This window comes from Heterodontus francisci, chromosome 32 (genome assembly GCF_036365525.1).
Source record: "Heterodontus francisci isolate sHetFra1 chromosome 32, sHetFra1.hap1, whole genome shotgun sequence".
NCBI lineage: Eukaryota > Metazoa > Chordata > Chondrichthyes > Heterodontiformes > Heterodontidae > Heterodontus > Heterodontus francisci.
The window spans coordinates 33655447-33679374 of NC_090402.1; the positions used below are offsets into that span (position 1 = coordinate 33655447).

Here is a 23928-nt window from a genome sequence, read left to right on the forward strand (position 1 = left end):
TGATGATTGCACAATGTTCAGCACCATTCACGACTCCTCAGATACTGAAGCAGTTCATGTAGAAATGCAGCAAGACCTGGACAATATCCAGGCTTGGGCTGATAAGTGACAAGTAACATTCACGCCATACAAGTGCCAGGCAGTGACCATCTCCATCTCCCCTTGACACTCAACGATATTATGATCACTGTCAATATCCTGGGGGTTACCATTGTACAGAAACAGAATTGGAGTAGCCATATAAATGCCGTCGCTACAAGAGCAGGTCAGAGGCTAGGAATCCTGCGGCGAGTATCTACAAGGCACAAGTCAGGAGTGTGATGGAATACTCTCCACTTACCTGGATGGGTACAGCTCCAACAACACTCAAGAAGCTCAACACCATCCAGGACAAAGCAACCCACTTGATTGGCACCCTGTCCACAAACATTCACTCCCTCCACCACCAACGCACAGTGGGAGCAGTGTGTACCATCTACAAGGTGCACTGCAACAACGCACCAAGGCTACTCAGGCAGCACCTTCCAAACCCGCGACCTCTACCACCTAGAAGGACATGGGCAGCAGATGCGTGGGAACATCACCATCTGCAAGTTCCCCTCCAAGCCACATACCATCCTGACTTGGAACTATATCACTGTTCCTTCAGTGTCGCTGGGTCAAAATCCTGGAACTCTCTTCCTAATAGCACTGTGGGTGTACCTACCCCACATGGACTGCAGCGGTTCAAGAAGGCAGCTCACCACCACCTTCTCATGGGCAATTAGGAAAGGGCAATAAATGCTGGCTTGGCCAGTGAAGTCGACATCACATGAAACGAATAAAAAAAAATTGCATTTCTATAGTGATCTTCTCATACAGGAAGATGTCCCAAAAAGTGCTTTATGGATGGTGAGCAAGTGGGAAAAGGAAACTCTGAGTGTGTTAAATTGGGAGTTGAAGGCATGATAGAAGAGAGGGTTTTGAGGAGCTTTTTGAAAACCAGGCAGGAGGTGGCATGGCAGAGTTTGGTAGGGAGGAAGTTCAGAGCAAAGGAGTAGAGTTGCTGAACAAATGGCTGGTTGGAGGAGAGGAGGACATGGAATGACCTGGTGTCGGGGAGCAAAGGATATGTGTGGGCTGATTAGGTGGCACTTGGCCTTGGAAGTTTTGAAAATTATAACAAGCATACTCGTCATTTGGGCCACAAAAGCCGTTATTTAAATGAAATCTGACTGCTTTCGGATTAATATCGCAAGGATAGTTTGTTCAAGATCACATGCGAGGTTCCCATTGTGGGCACTTTAAACTTTGCAATGATCTTAATACCTGAACAATGTAATGGCATTACTGTTGGTTAGTGTTGTGGTTAGACTCTGTAGGAAGCGTTGCAGTGAGTGTGTGGAAGCTCTGTGTTCTTGTCTTTTGAATTTAGTGCCAGGCTGATCAATCTCCTGTTTTAATGCATCGATTGAACTTGGAGTTGTGTTTTACTAAGTGGTCATGATTCAACGGATTATCAGAGCTGCAGATTCCCTTTAACACTTCTACCAAGTCCAGATTCCAAACAACGTACATTTAAGGAAAGAGAAACAGAGGTGAAGTTTCAAATTGATGACTTTTCATCAGAACTGAAATGTTTACACTGTTTCTTTCTACACAGATGCTGCCTGACCTGTTGAGTGTTTCCATCATTTTCTGGTTTTATTTCAGATTTCCAACATCTGTAATATTCTGCATCCAGTGTATATTTAATGTGTATTTAAGTTTTGGTCACTGAAAGAGATATAATTCTTGTATTTCACTGTATTCTAGCATTTGTGGGAGGAGATGATAGCTAAATTTTGGTTCAAGCTCCATTTATTTATTGAGGGATTGCTGTGCCAAGCTATTGAACTAATTTTACCAGCTGATATATATGCCCTCTGGCATAATCATAAAATAATACATAGAGTGCAATCGGCTGGCTAAGTTACTCAGTTTAAAATCGTGTATCATACAAATTGTTCATGTAAACAGCTCAAGACTTAACACACACATTGGTTCATTTAATGCAGAAACAACCTCGGGATGTCACAAATAATAAACAGTAGGGTTTTATTAAAACACAGTCCATTACATTGGTGGATGTAAGGCTTGGTGTATAATCGTCACTTTGTCGGGAGTGGCATTTATATGTGTCCAGGAGTTATTTGCCACTGAATTGGAAATAGATTTCCCTCCTTTTATGCAGTCATTGTGAAATTCAGTGCTTGGCTTCTGGCTCAAGAATTGAAGAAGGTTGAGGTAGAGACCAGTGAGGATTGAAGGCAAAAAATAGCAAGCCACTGACAGGCCAATTCTGCTAACTGCAGAACATTTGCACAAAAATTCCTGCCTAAAACAGCTACAATCTCTTCAAAATTGTGCATAACAATATTCTTCTTATTATCTACACAACAATAAATGTGCAGGGTTTTTCTTGTTTTTTTACAAAACATTTATCAGGTTATCATGCTGCTGCAACAATCTTAGAATGGTGTAGCAGATAGTGGGTGGCACTCTCACCTCTGAGTCACAAGATTGTGGGTTCAAGTCCCACTCCGGAGACTTGAGCACAGAAATCAAGGCTGACCCTCCAGTGCAACACAGAGGGCGCGCTGCCCCATTGGAGGTGTTGTTTTCCAGATGCGACGTTAAACTGAGGCTCATTCTACTCTTTAAGGTGGATGTAGAAGATCCCATGGCACTATTTCGAAGTTATCCCCAGTCTCCTGGCCAACCAACATCACCAAATCAGATTAGTTGGTCATTATCATAGTCCTGTTTGTGTATGCAAATTGGCTGCTGTGTTTCCTACATTACAACAGTGACTACACTTTCAATAATATATTTCATTGCCTGTAAAGCACTTTGGGATATTCTAAGGTCACAAAAGGAGCTATATAAATGCAAATCTCTCTTTCTGGTCTCTACAAGAAAGCAATTGAACTGTTCAGATCAGAATCTATTGTCTGACTTAAATTATTGTGCCAGCTTGACAAATGAGATTGAGTTTGGGTTCAGTTTTAGAAGGTCTGACATTCAGATGACCCCATAATCTGAATACTGAAACTGTGGTAAGCAAGTAAGTGAAGCTAATTATGGTTATGGAACAGTTTCACACTCACTATTGAAGATGGGTAATTATCACCATCATTTTGACTTTTGTCTCCTGAACTGAACAAATACATCACAACAAAGAGACCAGCTAATCCCGTCCTACTATAATGCAAGGTACCAGATTTAAATTAGCAATGAAGAAAAATAATTCTGTATATCATCTACCATTGCCTGGCAAAGTTAGTTTTTTAAAAAATCATGTCTTTGTTGCTACTGCCACAGTTCACAACTGGTCACTTGGTTTGATGGCATGGAAATGCACTGAAATGCATATTTTGATATCCCTTCATCCATAGTCTCTTCCACCACACCTTTTTTTTTCAAAGGAATATTTGACAAGTGTATGTGTTTGGAGAATGAATCCTAAATGGTCCACTTTCAGTTTAGATTTAATTCTTTCTCAGTCCTGCCACCTGTCAGCAGATAATATTGGGTAAAATATTTCCAGGTCATAGTGGTATTGCTTTCCTTCTTTATTAGGATTTTAAGGCCATGATCATAATGTCTGTAAATGGAGCCTCCAATTTCTGTCGTAACAGAGTGGATTCTTCCTTCCTCTCCATCCCTCACAGGATGATAAAGTTTGACAGATAATGAAGAGTTCCCAGATTTTGTTTTTATGTGTATGGCACAGTGATGATCACAGGAATGAAAAGAATTTCAATATAAATTAAAGAACTCATCCCGTGAAAATTTGTTTGGGTTTAGAGAGCACATAATGAAAGTTTCATGTAGAATTTATTAGGATTTTTCCGAATACATTTTAACTTTTGGAATTCACTGGATTTGAAACAATATGTGCTTTGTTGAAATAAAATAAATGTTTGAATAGTTGTTGAACAAGTCTCATTACAGATTCTTCAGTGAACAAAAAGTAAATGTTGATTACATTAGCTATATTTAACAGATTGATTTGCTTTCTAAAATATAGTAATTTAAAATGTATTAATATTACTTTAATTCAGTGAATGTGAAACAATATTGGACCCAAAACTTTAATGTTGATGTCTCATAAAATTAACTATGCCCTAAACTGAAAGTACATTGTTTCCTCCATGTAAGGAATTGGTTAGATATAAGTAGATATTTCTCCACTTCAGTAGCATGTTGTTTTGGTCATTCTTGTTTGTTTTGTCATTGATCACAGAAGTGTGACTTTTCATCCATTTATAATCTTTGCAATTTCATCTCCAATTATAAGTATGGCTCCCAGGCATGCCAGTGTATTGAAACATGTTCTCTACTCTGTGTCGAGTTACTGCGGCACAGACTGAATAAAGTTAAATTTCATTTAATCATGTATAATTCCTGGCCTTTATATGTGTAGCGGAAACAAAGGAAAGGACTTGAACACCATCAAATCACTGCGAGTTCTCCGGGTTTTACGGCCACTGAAAACCATCAAACGTTTGCCAAAACTAAAGGTATTAGTTTTGCATTATTGTGCTTACGCAATTAAATCTTTCCAGTAAACTTATTAGTAAAAATCATGAAGCTAATTGCATTTTATCTTACAATGCAGCCCATAGTTTAAGAAGTTATCAGTTTTTTGTGACCACTGCATTATGTATATAAATTGTGTAGTTGAAAAAAAATTAATTTAGCAGTCTGGCCACCTGCTTCATCCACTTACGCTCTGACATTGCTTCGATTGCATAGTGCAGTACCCATATAGTTTTACTTGCAGTTACACGGCATATTTTGCATTATAAGAAATTGTGCGTTGGAACTTGGGTAACAAGTCAGCGGAATTGAATTTTGGACAGGCAATGTGAGACCAGCTTGTGAAGGTCCTTTCAAACCACTTTAGCTTAGCATTGGTTGCACTTTTTTGATTCAAAATCAAGTTTTACAAAGCTCCCTATAGCCAGATCAGCTGGCATCTTTTTGAGATTTAACAGGATTATCAACTATTTGCAAACGTTAAAAAGCTGCTCCTTAATGCAAAAATGTAATTAACATTTTACCTTGTCTTCTCTGGTTAGAGAGATGCAGAGCTGTCTGTTAACCTTGGGACTTTTATCTAACTAATGCTTGAAACTGGTGTCAGTTTTAAATCAACTATAGTTGCAACATATCCAATGATATGAGAAGGCGTTTTGACTAAATAGTCTTTAAATGCAGATTGGCACTCGGCAATGATTCTGCGAGTCTAGTCTTGTTCGTATCTGACTGAAAACTTGTTTCCTTTAGGCTGTCTTTGACTGTGTGGTGAACTCCCTGAAGAATGTTCTGAATATACTCATCGTTTACATGCTCTTCATGTTCATCTTTGCTGTCATTGCTGTGCAGCTTTTCAAGGGTAAATTCTTCTACTGCACCGATGAGTCAAAGGATTTGGAAAAGGACTGCAGGTAAACCCCTACAAAGAGAGTCAAGGGCCACACCAACTGGAGGATCAATATCAAGTTGAAGAAATAATAAGTTTCAATAAATGGAATGGAGCATGATCCTGACAGGAGAGGGGAAGATGTTTTGGGTAGTGGCATCATGCTCCATTCCATTCTCCCAGTTTCTCCGTCTCCGATGCATCTTTAACGTTCACTGCCTGGGAAGTAATGTAGAGGAGCAGATTGCTTGTCCAGTGTAAATCCCACCTCACTTTCCACCTCACCGGCCTCCACATCCAAAGGATCATCCTCCGCCATTTACGTCACCTCAAGCGTGATGCCACTACCAAATGCTACTTCCCCTCCCCTCCCCTGTCAGCATTCTGAAGGGATCGTTCCCTCCGTGACACCCTGGTCCACCCCTCCATTACCCCCGACACCTAGTCCCCTTCCCATGACACCTTCCCATGAAATCGCAGGAGGTGTAATACCTGCACTTTTACCTCCTCTCTCCTCACTATCCAAGGCCCTAAACATTCCTTTCAGGTGAAGCAGCGATTTACTTGTACTTCTTTCAATGTAGTATACTGTGTTCGCTGCTCACAATGCGGTCTCCTCTATGTTGAGGAGACCAAATGCAGATTGGGTGACCGCTTTGTGGAACACCACTGCTCGGTCCAAAAACATGACCCCGAGCTTCCTGTCGCTTGCCATTTCAACCCCCCCCCCCCCCCCCCCCCCGCCTGCTCTCATGCTCACATCTCGGTCCTGGGCTTGCTGCAGTGTTCCAGTGAACATCAACGCAAGCTCGAGGATCAGCACCTCATTTACCCATTAGGCACACTACAGCCTACCGGACTGAACATTGAGTTCAATCATTTCAGAGCATGACAGGCCCCCTTTTTATTGTTAGTTTTACTTTTTATTGTTTATTTTTATTTAATTTCATTTTATTTTGTTTCATCATTCATTTTTTTTTTGTGCCTGCCCACTTTTTTTTCATGTTTGTGCTTTTGGGTAGGGCTTTCATTATTCTGTCATTTAACACCCTCTCTGCGCTAACGTGGCGGCACAGTGGTTAGCACCGCAGCCTCACAGCTCCAGCGACCCGGGTTCAATTCCGGGTACTGCCTGTGTGGAGTTTGCAAGTTCTCCCTGTGTCTGCGTGGGTTTCCTCCGGGTGCTCCGGTTTCCTCCCACATGCCAAAGACTTGCAGGTTGATAGGTAAATTGGACATTATAAATTGCCCCTAGTATAGGTAGGTGGTAGAGAAATATAGGGACAGGTGGGGATGTGGTAGGAATATGGAATTAGTGTAGGATTAGTATAAATGGGTGGTCGATAGTCGGCACAGACTCGGTGGGCCGAAGGGCCTGTTTCAGTGCTGTATCTCTAAAAAAAAAATGTTTTGTCTTTCACAATACTATTAACACGCCCTTTGCCTTTGCCCCATGACCTCCTTGTCAGTTATTCTATGTGACCCTATGCCCTATCAACACCCTCCCTTTTGTTCCACCCCCACTTTATTTGCTTAAAAACTATTACATTTCTAACCTTTGCCAGTTCTGATGAAAGGTCACCGACCTGAAACATTAACTTTGCTTCTCTCTCCACAGATTCTGCCAGACCTGCTGAGTATTTTCCAGCACTTTTTGTTTTTAATAGCTCTGATTATAACTCTAGGCCAGTTTCGGTTGCAATATTTGAAACTTACCGGCTACTCCAGAAATGAGACACGGTGCATCTTAATTCCCAGGCCTCTTATAAATCCTTCCTGCTGATTTCTCACCCACTTTAGGTGGGAAGCTGCAGAAAATTGCTCAGAGCCTACTGAGACCATGTAAGTGGTGGATTTGGCTGCCAGGACTGTACTATGGGGATTTCGCAAATGAGAGGGGTTTTGCAAATCTGTGGAAGGGAAGGTTTTTTTTTTGTAGGGCCTCCTGGAGCAACAGTCCTGCTCCTTCTAACCCCATAAGGAAAATCCAAAAGAAAAAGTTTTAGGATTTACCCAATTTCAACCTCCTCTAGCTCTGATTCACTTCCCCACTAGTTTGGCCCGACAGTAAACACACTGTGGAACCCAGCTCAGGCTTCCAAATTAAAATTGCAGTGCCGTGATTTCAGTGTGTATATTAAAAAGGGCCCTGCCAGATTTGGGCAGGTGGTCTTGCTGCCTGCTCGGTGGATCAGGTTAAAATTGGAATCAGTCAGCTCCATGCAGCTCCACAGAGAGTAAGTAAACTGATCGATTTTAACACTTTTCACCAGTTGGGTAGAGTTGAAAGTGCCCCAGGTGTGATGAAAATCAGGCGGGATTTATGCTGGACCAGCAATCTGCTCCTATAGATTACTTCCCAGGCAATGAACGTTCAAGTTACCCCCGCTGTTTCTCATTGACCTGCAGCTCTCAACTAGGCCAATAGACATCCTATCCAAAGGCCCATCACCAGCACCGATTGATTTTGGGCCTCAGCTACACTGTTAGATAAACCTCTGTAAGGTGTACATTGATTATAATTGATCTACATCTCACCCAGGCCATTTTAAAATTCTTGACATTGGGATAGCCTTGTTTGTACTTTTAGGTATATTGGCTCCTCCAGGGTAATATTTCACTGATACCTGGACCCAGATTTCATTTTGGCAAAGTGTGAACTTCAGTTTGATTTTGCCAGTGTATCTCCAGTGTAAATGTATTTGATATCCCAGGTCAGAGTTCTAGATCAATGGAACCAATTTAGCTCATGTGAAAATAAATTCAAGGATCAAGTTGAAAGCTACATGTTAGTGAGAGCCAGTGTAATCATTTGTAACATTCCAAAAAATGCAACACCTTAATTTGTTAAATCATCTTTTGAGTCACAGAAAATTGGACAATAAAAGCATTAATACTTTGAAGATGAAGAACTTTCCAAGACAAAAATATTATTTCTGCTGATTCAGTTGCTGCTTATTTTGCAGGGGTCAGTATCTAGTTTATGACAACGATGAAATTGAGGCAGAACCCAGGGAATGGAAGAAGTATGATTTCCACTACGATAATGTGCTCTGGGCCTTACTGACACTATTCACTGTGTCAACTGGTGAAGGCTGGCCAACGTAAGTATTAACTGTTGTGTTCACTGACATTTATGTAATGTGGTTGCGGGGAGTAATTAAAAATATTACTTAAAAGTTGTTTGAATATTACATGTTTAGGAATTAAGTGTCACAAAACTGTAACTTCAGTTGTGAAAATTCAAATGCATTTTAATGACGGGCTGCAGAAAATCCAGTGACAAAAAAAGCTGCACAATAATTTGGTAGAAGAATTAGATTAAGGCAGTCTGGTCTATTCTTTTGTTCACCAATCACTTTTTAAAATCATGCCATCTTTAAATTTTGATAGAATGAGTACTTTTCAACAGCTGCGCTCAGGTTTGTCACATCTGCTTATATATTGGTCCGCCACTTCAAAGTAATTCATTGTAAGTGAACAGCTTTGCAATATTTCTGAGAGACATGACAAGGTATTATATAAATGCATATCTTTTTTCAACTGCCTCATTGCTAAATGCAACATACAGCCAAATGCATTATGTCTTATCCATAAGGTGCTGACGTTATCTCATAGATAGAAGCTTTATCATTTCTGAGGCAGATCAAAATAATTGATATTGTCTCTTTCCTTGGCTGAATTTCTTGCTAATGCTCAGACTGCTGCCTGGAAAAGTTTCAGCTGGTCATGATAAATGCAATTATGTGAAATAATCAATGCAGTACGTGTGCAGTGAGGCAACTAACAGCATTGGTTTCAAATAAGTGGTCTGAATAAAAAACCCAAAAGCAACAGATTATGAGCAAGCTATATATTTTTTAATATTATGCCAATGCTGATATTTGTCAGCATTTTATTTTTTTTAAATAAGTTTTGACCAATGAGTTTCTACAAAGGCAAAGGGCCCCAAGAATTCTTGATCTGACTCTGGTGAAAGGTTAAGGCTCATAGTGCTGGAACCCTCTACAGTGGTGAGATGAAGTAATGATGACATGCTACCAAGCTTGGGTGTTAAACATTCGTACATGATAGGAAGACAAGAATACTAATGGAGGTGAAGAGTTCTTCTGGGAAATAATGATGTTCAACAAATCTTAATTTCAAGATAGTGACTTTGCAAATGTGGAGGAATGTGGGGCAATTTCAGGATTTGAAGAGTGGGGCAGAACTCATGGTTATATTTATAGCTCTCATGATATAGTTTTTTTAGTTTTAGAGATACAGCACTGAAACTGGCCCTTCGGCCCACCGAGTCTGTGCCGACCATCAACCACCCATTTATACTAATGCTACACTAATTCCATATTTCTACCACGTCCTCACCTGTCCCTATATTTCCCTACCACGTACCTATACTCGGGGCAATTTATAATGGCCAATTTACCTATAATGTTAATGTTCCCAATATCTTGGGGTAGAACTTTATTCCCATTCTCCTGCTGTACTGGAAATCCTGGAGATAGGGCTGTTTATGCTGTTTCTCTGAAGTTACGGTGGGAGTGCGAGAAACCTCAATGGAAATTCTAATTACTTATAGCTATAGAAAAGCAGGATTTCTTAACCAATACATGTAATAAAATTTGCATATAACATATGGGATGTACAGTGTTAAAGGGAACAGGTTCACTTTAAAAACTGAAATTTATTGTGACATTGTCATGCTTATCTGTCATAATGAGAATTTAAAAGCCATCAAACAATTCAAAATATAATAATAAATATTGCAACAGTTGAATTTGGAAACATCTGTGATTCGGAATATGGGGCTTCTGTCCTTTGTGGACATTCTGAATAACTCAGATCTTGCAAGTTTTGAGCTACACCTTTTTTACTTATCAAGTGAAGTTTAGTCGTGCACACCAGACTGTAAATCAACCTCATAAAGTTTCTGTTCTCTCTTCCTCAGAGTCTTAAAACACTCCGTGGATGCTACAGAAGAGGATCAGGGACCCAGCCCTCGCTACCGCATGGAAATGTCCATATTTTATGTTGTATACTTTGTTGTGTTTCCATTTTTCTTTGTGAATATTTTTGTTGCGCTAATTATCATTACATTCCAGGAGCAGGGTGATAAGGTGCTGTCTGAGTGCAGTCTCGAGAAAAATGAGGTATGCATCAAAAATTTATCCATTGCAGATTTACTTATTCATGACTCAATTTCTAAATTTCCTTGACGGCTGCTTTTCACCTCTGAGACTAAAGATCAAACCTAACCCAAATAGATGGATATTGATTACTTGGTCTCTGACTGGTATGCTCAAAGTGAAATAAGATTGCGATTATTTAATCCAGTCCCCATCAATCACAGGCTCACAGTAATCATAATGTTGACATGTGATGCCCCAAACTGGCTTTCAGAATATTAGGGCAAGATTACCATGGCTTGATTTCCTACTTTTCGTGAAATGTGTCCACTCATAAGTACCCATATCAGCTATATAGATAGTTGAAAATCTCTTTTGTATATTACTTGTTACCTTTATTATGAGAACTGCTCCAATCAATTACTTTGACAAGTTATAATATTAAAATTAATCATTCTGAATGCTCACTAAATGAAAATCATCAGACGGCTGACCTATTTAGAGAACGGATACTGGATGAATTGTCTACAGTGATAAAGAGGTGCATACCATATAAGGATAAGGCTCAAAGGCTGAACGGCGGCGAGCTTCCAGATCGGCGCGGCGCACGCACAAGCTGTGCGCCATGGAGATGCTGCGATATTTCGCGCGGTGGCTCATTAACATGGAGGGGGCGGAACGCCTGCCCCCGATGACGTAGAGGGGGTGGGTGCTCCATCCCCGGCAACAGCGTCTGGCACTACCACGCAGGCACCGGCACCATTTTTTCAGGGCTTCAAGCCCTTGCAAGACATTTACATTTTTAAGGAGAACTGCAAGTATAATTTAAATTTACACATTCGATGAAAGAACAAAGCCCCCTCTTCCACCCTCCCCCCATGACCTAACAAGTTATTTATTTCCCTCTACCCCCCTCCGAAATAACTTTTTTGGTCAGTCCCGAACTTCCAACCCCAAATGTAGATATCTTTGTCCTTCAACCCCTTCCCACCATTCCCTTAGCCAACTGTAACAGCTTTCCCCATTCCACCCCCGCCTTGAAAACTTCACCCCTCCCCACCAGTGTCCCGCCTCAGATGTCCGAATGGACATCTGAATGCGCAGGACTTCCGGCCACCGGCTGGAATACCGGCATGGGACCGCCGTCACTGCAACATAAGTCATAATTTAAATATGTTAGTAAAGTTTAATGAATGAATAAAGTTTTTTTCGCTGAGTGACGGGGGGCCGCCCTGAGGCCTCGCCGTTGCCCCCAGTAACATGGGGCCGGGCCTTCCCAGCATCGAGGCCCGTGGTGGGCCTCTCCCGAAGATATTTTCCGGGCCCCCCCACCTTGACCCCCGACATCAGGGGGCTAGTAAAATTCAGCCCAAAGGCTCAATAAGGAATAGAGAGAGATCTGTAAATGATGAATAGAGATAGTAAATAGATGATGCAGAGTGTATCAGCATAGGAAGCATAAATATAGGCCAGAGAGTACACTGTGTTTAGGCAGTGAATACAGGATGGAGGGATTGAATATAAGATAACTGACTATGGAATGGAGCGAGAACTGTAAACTAGGGAAGAGACTAGGAGGAACCTAGATTACAGAGAGGTAAAGGGCATAAATATACTACAGAATGTGCACTGCGATTAGAGAATGAGAAGAAAATGGAGTGCGCTGTGATAAGAGAGTAAATGCAGGATACAGATGAATGGAGGACTGAGAATGAAAATAAGTGATCTAGTGAGTGGAAGGAGCCAAATCATTCACAAATGATGGCAGCCTGTAAGTCTTCTTATTTCTCCTCACATTTGTGATTAATTTCCTGTTAAGTCGCTCAACACAAGGCATGAGATTTGAAGTAGCATATGTGAAAAACATTGAAAATAGTACAATTGCTGCACAAATATTCATCGTTTTCTTATTTCCCTGTCAATTAATATTGCTGTTTTGTTGAAAATTACTGCCTGAGGATTTAATTGAGTTACTTACTTGAATATAATGTAATCTTTAGTTTGCCCTACAAATGTTGCAAGCCAAAAATGGGCCTATGATGGTAACCTTATCTAATTCAGACACTTTGGCTTTTTTTCTTCCAGAGGGCCTGTATTGATTTTGCTATAAGTGCCAAACCGCTTACTCGCTACATGCCACAGAACAAGCAAACTTTTCAGTACAAGATGTGGAGATTTGTGGTCTCCCCTCCTTTTGAATATTTTATAATGGCCATGATCGCAATCAATACCGTAGTGCTGATGATGAAGGTAAGGAGCATCAGACAGCACTCTACAAAATTAGGGTAATTCTCATGTCTTTAATTGGTGCACTTTAAACACAAGTAATTTTACTTTTGCAATTTTCTGTGACAAAGTCAAATTCAGTTTCAAAGAATTCCTGATTGTCTATTATGTGGCATTGCAGTTGTTGTTACGAAACCTGATTGTTTATTTTCATGAGCAGTAGATCCAGTCTTCTTATCAGCATAAGTTGAAATGGTTGTTTACTGCACAATCAGGCATCCACATGATCCTGAGCAACAGTGGTAATTTTGACAGTAATTTTGACTTTGGGCTGTATTGCATGAGTCACCTGTTCAATAGAAATAAAAATCAGGAGAGATGTGTAATAAGTGGCTGAATTGATATTGCCTATTTTATGCCATTACCCAAAGTGCAAAAGCATCACTGAGGATCCCCTAGACAAATGGAAATGATCACTTTTTGATGCTGAAAGTTTAGCATTGAGAAGTCACTTTGCTTGTGCACCAGTCTATTAGCCCTGTGGCTATCACATATTTGTATTGTTGAAATTTATAACCATATGACTGTAATAAGATTTGGGACTGATTGCAAGCCAGTAATCTAATTCAGGAGTCCCCATTATGTCATAAAGTCTGAAAGAAGCTGTTTATAACTATCATTTGAACCCTGAAACCAGATTGAAATAATCTGTTATGTTTCATGGCATACCCAGTTAAATTGGTTGGTAGTTTTATTTAATTTTAAGCTGTTTTGTGAACTGTACAGCTCCTGTTGATAGATCACTTCATACTGCTCATGTATGTTAGCATTCACATCAATGAATTAGTGATTTGATAATATTCATCTGTATATTTATTGAGAGGAAATGTGTGGTTTATAACCAAAGAATTGTATAGTCAGTGTAATTAAAGCTCCAAATAGTGTTTATAAGACTGCCCTTGAGGAAATTTAAAACATTTAAAAAATCAGCAACACTAATTTTCATGATGCTCTCAGTGGAATAATCAGTAAAATAAAACTGCATTGCAAGATAACTGATAAACAAATCATTGACAGCCAAGTCAATCATTAAACAATGATTAAACATGCAAAAAATAGATTAGGATATTATTACCCAATAATCTTTTTTAAATTGGCATTTTATTATCTAAGAGATGTCAAAATATGGCAACTATATCTTTAGTATGTCACATCACACCAGGATTGGATTGAGTCTGAGTCCATCTGGGGAGTGTCTGCCTATATATATTTCCGGTCAGTTGACGGCTTTACATACAATGATTAGTAATAGCTTCACCCCGTACAACAGAGGGACAATTATGTTGCATAATTTTGTACTGGATACTAATGCACATCCATATTGAGCCACATCACAGGAATATGAAGTAGTTGTATAGTGCTGTGCTTTTGCAATTAATCAGAAATTGCAGGCTACTTAATTGGTCTGTTTCACATATTTTTGTACAGAGTGGGATATTTAAAGCACAAATACTGCAGCCACTCATGAAGTGGCAGCATTAGGTTTGTATTGTGATGCTACCAAGAAGCAGTAAAAGGCAGCTGCCACTCATCTAACTTCCGCTTGTGATTGAAAAATTAACGTTGCCTGTTGAGAAAACCTATTAAGACAAGCATGTCAAACCTGTGATAAACTGGATTCCAACAGTGGCAGAATGGGAAGCTGTTGCGAGTGCTTCACTAGTTGATGCTTGAAACTAGAGAAGAGTAGTCAATGACATCTCATATATAATTGAGAATGAAGGAAGTGCTGATGACTGTTCCATATGGACATTGATGAATAATGAATGCACTTTTGGATTTGAACAATTAACTTGAATCAGTTTTCTAAAATCCTTAGCACAGCTGTGTTTAAGCGAAACAAATCTTTTCTGGGCAGGAAATTATTTCATTCTTTATGTGTAAAATTAAAACTTTGTTGGTTTTGTTATTGAAATTCTGCAGACGACTGGTACTGATTCTTGTGTTCTTTTACATTTCATGTAGTTCTATAATGCTCCTGATCCATATGACAGAATGCTACAATACTTGAACATATTATTCACATTTCTGTTCTCCATGGAGTGTGTGCTGAAGCTTATTGCATTTGGTATTCTGGTATGTTATATTTCAATTCAGCCTACAAACAAGATGTATTTTGGTATATATATAAAAAAAAATCATAGGGCATCTCAGAATGAAAAAGATTTTGTGCATACATTGATGCAAATTAATTGTCCCTATTTGAGTGCACAAAATATGTATTTTTATATAGCCAGTCAAAAGCTGCAACTTTACAAAGACCTGCACATAGCTAAGTTCATCAGTAATCCGTGTTTGGCTTAGTTGGCATCACTCTTACCTCTGAGTTAAGAGGATGTGACTTTCAGTCCCACTTCAGGATTTGAGCACATGATCTACCCTGAACCTTTGTCCTTTGGATAAACTGCCTGTTTGGATGGACCAAAAGATCTCATACTCCTATTTATGTAAGAACAGAAAATACTTCTGGTTATATTGCTCCCTCAACAAACTCCACCAAAACAATTGCTGCTTGTAGGATCTACTGCGTACATGTTGACTGTCTCACTTTCCCACATAACAACAGCTATTGCACTTCAGAATCATTTGATTTATTAAAAGCCCTTTGAAATGTTTCTGAAAGATTTCAGCCTTCAATCTGTGAGATTCTTGATGCATTATTTTTAATAAATATCAATTTAGCCACTGGTGTTGAGCACTGTATCACTATTTCTGGTAGTTATGTTTGTTTAATTTAATGGCTCATAAATGCTTTCATAAATTGATGTAACTATGGAATATCAAAAAATGAAGGAAAGCTTCATTTAGTTTAAAACATGTAATAAAGCAGTATTTTATATCTTGTCATAGATACTGATTTATCAGTACGTCACGTTCTAAGGCTGTCAGTAGTATACATACTTGTCTGAGATTGGTGCTAGCAGAAAGCAACAAGAGATTGGAAGACACAAATTATACTGGCAACTTCTATGTCAGTCTTCCCAGAGAACCTGGAGATCTATGTTCAAGAATCTATGCAGAGAGGTCCAGTCACTGGCATCTGGCTAAAATTGAATGTTGACAAACAGCTGCCTGTCCCAAAACTTTATTACAACAAAAAGTTTCAGCTTGGTCCATTGAACACTGTGTGAACTGTTGTACTGCAGCAACTGTGGCGTGAGACTGCCTCCTGCTGGTGATGTTGCACCTCGTGACAAAGCACACTTTGGGTTATTTAACATTTATACTGCACAATTTGTGTTGGAAGTGAAGCTGAAACTACTTCACAGCAACATAAATTGGGTGGCGTACACGCACACTGTCCTGCATCTGTAAGTGAACATGTAAAAAGATTGAGGTTTAGCTGATGGCAATCTGATACTGATTTTTCTCTTTATTTAGAACTACTTCCGCGATGCATGGAATGTGTTTGACTTTGTAACAGTACTGGGAAGTATAACTGATATTTTAGTCACTGAGCTGGCGGTAAGTGTATCTGCCCTAAATCTAGCCATTGTTTGAAAACCTGCTGTCACTCCAATGATTGAGGCGAAGTGTATCAATGAACTGGATTCTTGCACTGTCTGCATTTGATTTTTCTTTTGGAATAAGTGATAAAGCACCAGATTCACCATTTTGGTTCACTTAAATTTACATGAAGAGGATTTGTTGAAATGCATTACTTGTGCTATAGCGGATATTCTTTATACAGGGGGGCTGGGAAGATTATGAAACTTGCATCTAACAGTTATGGTTGCAGACTTACTTTCCAGGGCTTGCTTGGCCTTGAATCCACTAACCATCAAAAAACAATACGGCTAATCACTGGGCTGCCCTGGTGGAAAATCTGATGGAAAGGATGTGAAGTCACTTCCTTCTGGTTCACTGTCTTTCCAACCTCTTCCTCTTCCCCACAACCGCGCTCCATGTTTTGCCTATTCAGTGAGCATGAAGCGGAACTGTACAAATTCATTGTGTTGAAGTCAGTACTCCTGACTACTCTAGTCTCTGAAGAAAACAGATTGGGGAAAAATTGCAATTAAAATAGTGAAATATCCTTTCACTTCTGGGAACTGGGATCGAATCCAGCTAGACAGATGGTGGCAGATGGAAGTCTCATTTATTCTGACTTAGGGTTATGGTACCAGATTGGGCAGTTTCAACCTGGGATTTAATTCAATGTGAGCCCACAGCACAAAATTACCCACCATTTGGCTTTAGGTGGCCCCCATGCTGTAGTATTCCTTGGAATTTGCGACAGAGAATAGAAGTGGTATAAAGGGGTTCTCCACAGAGGCTGGATTTTGGCCTGTTCTTTGGAACAATGGAAGTGGACTTAGTGCTGTGTCAGATCAATAGAAAGTAGTATGCTGGAACAACCTTAAGCGGACTTGATGCTGTTGATGTCCTGATCCCCATCATGGGGAGATGGTGGCATAGTGGTAATGTCACTGAACTAGTAATCCAGAGACCCAGGCCAATGTCCTGGGGACACACATTCAAATCCCACCATGGCAGCTGGTGGAATTTAAATTCAGTTAATTAATAACTTCAATTAATTAATTTTTTAAAATCTGGAATTGAAAGTCTCAGTAGTAGTGCCATTGTCGTAAGAAGCCATTTGGTTCACTAATGTCCTTCAGGGAAGGAATTCTGCTGCGCTTACCTGGTCTGGCTTACATGTGACTCCAGATCCACAGCAATGTGGTTGACTCTTAATTGCCCTCTGAAATGGCCTAGCAAGCCACTCAGTTGTCAAGGCCAATTAGGGATGGGCAACAAACCTTGCCAGCGACGCCCACATCTCATGAAAGAATAAAAGAATTGCTATCCTTCACTCAGTGAAAAAATTGGCACCAAGAGAGATGAAAAATGATATGCCAGAAATTATTGTTGGTGGCATTAAAAATCAGGAGCTTATCATCTTTCTATGACATTCTTCTCTGCTCTTTTAACTGAGGCATTTACTTGCTGATCATAAATGGGCTGATATCTTTGTTAAAATAATGTAAAGAAGAATTCGATTGCATCACATTTGATATTTATCCATGAATATTTTCAACACTAATTTCTATCTTCACATTTTTATGGTTTCAATATCAGCCCTTGTTTCAAGGGAGAGGTCATTTTTGCAGTTTGCCTGGGGTGAATTTTATTTTCTTAGTGTGTACAACAAACACAGTATATCATTGCCTTTGTTAAATAAAAATTGAATTAGGATTTAAAAAAAAAAGCTTTCCACAACTACGACTTAAATTATAACTGTTTTGAAAGAGAAAATAAAAATGCAATACTTCCAATATAATGTACTTGCCACATGTAAATTTTCGATCTTATTGGAGATACCTTAGTTTTCATGTTAATGCAGTTTTATAATGAGCCGTTCCTGGGCTTGGACTCACCAGAGAGCTGTTCAGCTGGCATCAGCCACAAGTTTTGTCAGTATGCTTCTACAAACAGGTCAATATTCATCAGATTCATTTCTTTTGGCCCTGGATGCCAGCTAGTTAGATACTGGCTTGGATGTCTGCCTGACCTGTCCACTGGGGAGTTGTGCATGGCACGAGAGGACTGAGAAAAGCTGAAGAGAAAAAAATTCATCTAAGAACTTTAAAAAGAAACCATGATTGCTGGAAATACGCATGGTTAGTCAACACCTGAAAGAGATAGGTGATTTAAGTTTTGTACAGGACCCTTCACTTTCAGATATTGACTTTACCTGCGGTTTATTTCAAGTATTTTCTCTTTATGGTGCTGATTTCCACTAATAGTGAGCTTTCTCAGCTTTAGCAAGTCAAATTTTTAATATTCATCTTCAAGCATTTGGATTTTATTTATAAACGCATGTAGTCGTTCACAAACCTTTTTGTGGAATTCAATTGAGCTTTCCTGAAAAATAAGTTCCTTGGAATTTCTGTAGAATGTGAAAGATATTCAGATGTGCACCAGGTAACACATCTGATTGATGTGTGACACTAAACTATTAAATAGTTTCTTATCAGATGCATTAAAATGACACTTAAGGCTAGAATCATTTCTGATCATTTATAATACATCCTATCTACATGTAACTTGAATTGTTCATTGTTTCATTCAAATTCATAAACAATGTATTTGTATTCATGCAATTGTAATTTTTATTTGTTCCAATACATTTATTGAGGAGCGACAGTTCTAGATTATTTCGAATAAACATACATTACTGGCAGTTAGTGGGAACTGGTTAAAATGAGGTTATCTTCTTTTACTCTCCTTGAAATTTACAACCACTGCAGCTAAGGGATACTTTGCAACATTATCTTTGAACTAAAAAATTCCCGTCCTCTTTTGAAGCTACTGCCCAGAGCTGGGGTACAGTTCCTTGGCATTGGTAGGCCTGCAAGACCATATCCAGCTTGCCATTGTTCATGTTTGACCCTGGGCAGTGATTATTGGCATGCTATTTGACTGTGGTAGTATCACTGTCAAGGCTGATCCTGTTGTCACCTGATGGTCATACACATGCATTTCCAGATAACACTGCCCCATGGAACTTGTTCTTCAGGTGGGTTTCCACCTCCCCTCTTTATTTCACATTTCATGAAAATAGAATTGTAATGATTGAGCTCATCGCAGGGTAAAATTTATGGAGCTTGCTTCAAGAGAAGAACCTCACTTGACAGGAAGGCAGATTGAAGAAAGGGACTCCGAGCTCAGAGTGCCCAATTTGCTATGCTTTCTAGTTTACCAGTGATTAACGTTAAACACTGACAAATTGGGCATGGCACCACTTTGCCCGATCCCTGATCTGCGCTGCCATTGAATGAGACTTTGCATCAGTAACAGCGTATCACAAAATTTACCCTTCAATAATTTTAAAGTAAAATATATTCTTCAAAAGATGACCAGGTTGTACTGAAGATTATTGATTTAAAGTAACCACCAGTGTAGTAAAATAGAATGTTATAATTACTTGGATAAGAAATAAGTAATGAGGAACCTAGCACTTTAATAACAATCATTGTATTGATTTGCTTGTAACTGCTGTAAATTGTTAAAACCTGATGACAACATAGGATTTTGAGAAATTTTGAGTTATTTGTCACATGATTATTCGACTATAAAATTGCTATTCAATTTCTGAGGTCACCACGAGATGAATAAAAATTGTTGCTCCTTATTTTTGTATTGATTTTCTTCCTGGTAAATCTGCAGTGAGCCCACATTCTGTTTTATGGCAAGTTTGTCATTTTTAGCATCACTGTAAAGGTCATGAGTTCTGACACTGATTTGCTGGATTGTAATATGATTCAAGTGATTTTTTTTCAAAAACTGCGTTTGATTTTGCTCATCTGATTTCTCATTTCCTCTTGTTTTTGTTCCTTATTTTCTCCAATGGTCTGCTGAATCACGCCATCCAATCAACACACAATATGAAAACCCATCTATCCGTCTGCATGTTGTGCACCTGCTGCTCCCTCCCAAAAAATCTTCCTTTGCATACTGCCAACATCAATCATCCATGAACAACATCAACATGTAGCAACTGGTTGGTTTCATCAATTTAAGAAATATTTTGGAATTGGTTTGCTTTTTAATTTGCTTTTCTAGTTATTCGGTACATGCAAAAAGACAGAAGTGAAGCTTGTCCGTTTAGTCTGACTGCTGTGTTCTGATAGGCAGGAGTGTATGGTATCCACTTTAGCGCTTAACTTGGCCAAATCTGTTTTCCTTTTCCCCAGCTAGTGACAGACTTGGGAGTAAGCAACCTCAGTATTCCACCAGTGGAGACTTTGAAGTGCTATCTAAAATTTCATTGTCAAATTTTAGGAATAGTTTCAGAGTTAATAGTGGAAAACAAGGAGAAAGCAAACAAAAAGGAAGGGAGAGAGAAAAGACAGAGAAAGGAACAAGACAGAAAATAGAGTAAATGTGTTTACCTCCTGCTTTTTAATTAGACAGGCTTTCTCACTAATAATAACAAATCGTTCTCCATTGATGTACTTAGTTTCTCAGAATTAGGATTAATTTTTTGCTTTTGTATGTTAATTTAAATTGTTTTGTGAAGAAATAGTTGCAATGATTGTATTGATGGGATTGAATTGGAGGAGTTACTGAGCCTGTCCACCTGAGACCCACTCATTAACACAGGGAATTTGAGTAATTGTATTGCTTGTTCACTTTAATTCAGCTCTCTGACACAATCATTCTTCCCAGATAGTTCCCCTGATGGTATTTATCCGTGCTGGTACTGAAAGAAAATTGCTCCAAAACATTAGAGAAACAGAAGGGGAAAAAAATCAAATGAGCTAGGTGCTACACATTTGGCCTTACTATGGTCATTGTTAGCATTTTCTATCAGCAGAATTGCTTAATTCAGAGCAAGTATATTATCTCCTGCACCAAGCGTGTCAGAAATTTTGATCAACCATGTTTTAATGAGAGAGGAAATCTCTGAGAAATACCTATGACACCATATTTATCGTATCTATTCAGTCTCCAGCCTTGCTAAGAGGAAGAAAAGTAGGTTAAACAGAGATAAAATGAAAGCAAAGTAAGATTGCTAAAAGACAGAATGAGCACGTTAAGCCCCTCTTTTGTAACTCAAGAGTACAAGTCCCTGATATTAACGGGTAAGGGCATACTGGGGCAGAGCTGGCTGGCCATCCTAAGCTCTGTAGTACCATTAAACTAAATCAGGTTTCTGTCAAAAAGAAATTGCCTGTAGTCTTGGTGGCAAGGTGGGTTGTTCACCCACATCTTTAGAAGAAAGCACAGAGTGGAGTCCAGTTCTTTGATGAAAGATCAAATCACAAGTCAGAACAGTATGTGATTTGTTCTCCAGTAATTACAATAACAACCCAGCCAGCAGCTCAAATACATAGGAACTGATAGGCAATAGCTGCAAGACTACATTAATGCTGTTTCCTGAAGCACAGTAGGTCATCAGCATTACTAGGTAGTTGGATCTCAGGTTCATAGTAAGATTAACAAGTTCTGGAGTGTTTTTTTCTGTGCTGGATAACAATGTGCTCTTCCGAATGAGACAATTCTACCCTTGAGCTCCCTTTACTTGAAGATGGCAGTTTTCTTGAGGCAATAAATATAAACTGACTTTTCAGAAGTTCTTTAGGCATTTCATGGAATAATGAATGACCTGCACTTGGCAGGAATCCTGCATTGTCTCAAACCACGAACAAAGAACCCAGTTCCCCAAAAAAGCTTGGAGCTTTGCTCTAGGGCCCATACACAGTAATTACCTGGATTCATTCGCCTGCAGGGTACCAGAGATCATTATGAAACTACTCCTTGGATCCTTGTTAATTTAAAATGGAGAGACTGACAAGTGTCTTCCCTTGGTTTTTGAGGAGTATACTAAACCATTCCACCACAACACTGTGCCTCCCAGCCCCACCCCCCAACCTCTGCACAATCTAACATGTTCTATGTCAATCAGATTTATCTTCTGGACCAGTATTTGATAACACTATTTTATTCCAGGAGTGACAGTATTTTTTTTTGTCTCTAATGGGGTGATTAACACATTTGACATTTCGTGAAATTAGCATTAAATCAGCTGTAACCATTAGATACCATTTTTATTCCAGTCACACATTTCTCTGAATGCATAATTATATTTCACATTCCCCAATGCAAATGCAGAGAAATCTATTTCCCACTGAAGTGTAGAGTTGCAAAATGAATTTGTATTTCCTGTGAAAGATCCGCATCTCAGGAATACATGACTCTCCACTTCCTACTGTTACTCAAGAATGCACTCAACAGTTACAGTCCCCCATTCTGACGACGATGAGGTAACAAAATCTCACACCCAACACTTCAGTGTAGCTTTCTCCAGTTCCTCTATGGTGGATGTGTGTCCACCGCAGGGTCGGATCCAACCAATTTTACCAAATGATGATCTCTCCCTCCAGAGAAAATTAATCTGTAGAAAGGACAGAGCGAGGAAAACAAACACTAGATGCATTCTTCAGTCAGGCTTCTTTCTCAGCCTTCAATTAGCAATCTCAAACATTGATAACTGAGCAAAAGGTCAACTGTAGGTGCAGAGAATAGAACAGTAAAGAGCATGTCAAATGCAAACCTGTTTCCCAAGAAGCAAGCTGTCTTTAAAGGCACCACTGGTAAGATTTAAACTGATTGTATGGACCTTCTATTAGAATGTAGTCCTGATGTGCCTCAACTTACAGGCGGTGGTGCAGAAGAGAAAAATGTAAAACAAAACTAAACATTAAAGTTACCACCTCTGCACTGTAAACATAATTTAATTTAATTATGACTAGGCCATTGGTTTGGATTGTATTTATTTCTGTTCAATTGACCTTTGTCTTACAGTAGAATTCTAAACCAATGGCAGCCTATTTTAAATTCGTCATTCAAATTTTAAATCATATTAAGAGTTTTTGGGGATCAAAATAGTTTCAGCAGAACAAAGGAAACATATGTTTGGACTCCCAGGAATAACAGGAAGGTTTTTAGTTGCAAAATCCTTTGTCTTATATATGATCAAGATTTAGTTTATGGTGAAAAAATAATCTTTTGGTAGCGTCTAATTCAAGTTGTGAAGAAAGAAAGCAATCTTTTAAATAATTTTCTTGGCAACGTAAAGTCTTTTCCTTCATTTTAGAAAACAGGCATGATTGTGGTTTGCAATTTGTCTTCATTATTTTGTTTTGCAATTTATTTAACCATTTCCAGTCCAGTCTCTCCCAGGTTCTTGTAGTAGTAGTTCAGACTGACAACCATCATTTTCCTAATGTACTTGACTATTTAATTCCTCAATCCAAAGTGTCCCCCGTGTATCAGCCAAATAATTCCTTTCTGTTGACCTCTTTGTGTTATGTAGCTCAGAAACAAAATCCGTTTTTGGATAGTTGGGTATGTCTTTGAATGCTGATATTGAAGTACAAGATGTGTCGGACTCCATGCTCAAGAATGTATAAAAAAAAACTTGAGGCATCAGTTTATTTGAAGGAGCCCAGTGGAGCCTAACTGACAGTACAACTACAATATTTACTCCAAAGAATTAACAATGCCTTGATCTCAGGAATAATATAATGCCAATTGTTGGTCACAATCTAAGTTTGC

General features: G+C 39.1%; 1 protein-coding gene across 1 annotated transcript in view; it reads left to right on the forward strand.

The window, feature by feature from the left end:
* cacna1ba (calcium channel, voltage-dependent, N type, alpha 1B subunit, a) overlaps positions 1-23928 on the forward strand; it is a 621742-nt gene that overhangs the window by 522293 nt on the left and 75521 nt on the right. The window contains exons 28-34 of the mRNA XM_068012672.1: positions 4448-4544; positions 5314-5474; positions 8416-8553; positions 10398-10599; positions 12661-12825; positions 14827-14937; positions 16243-16326. Of these exons, the coding sequence (XP_067868773.1) occupies positions 4448-4544; positions 5314-5474; positions 8416-8553; positions 10398-10599; positions 12661-12825; positions 14827-14937; positions 16243-16326 (958 nt within the window). The remainder of the gene's footprint in view (positions 1-4447; positions 4545-5313; positions 5475-8415; positions 8554-10397; positions 10600-12660; positions 12826-14826; positions 14938-16242; positions 16327-23928) is intronic.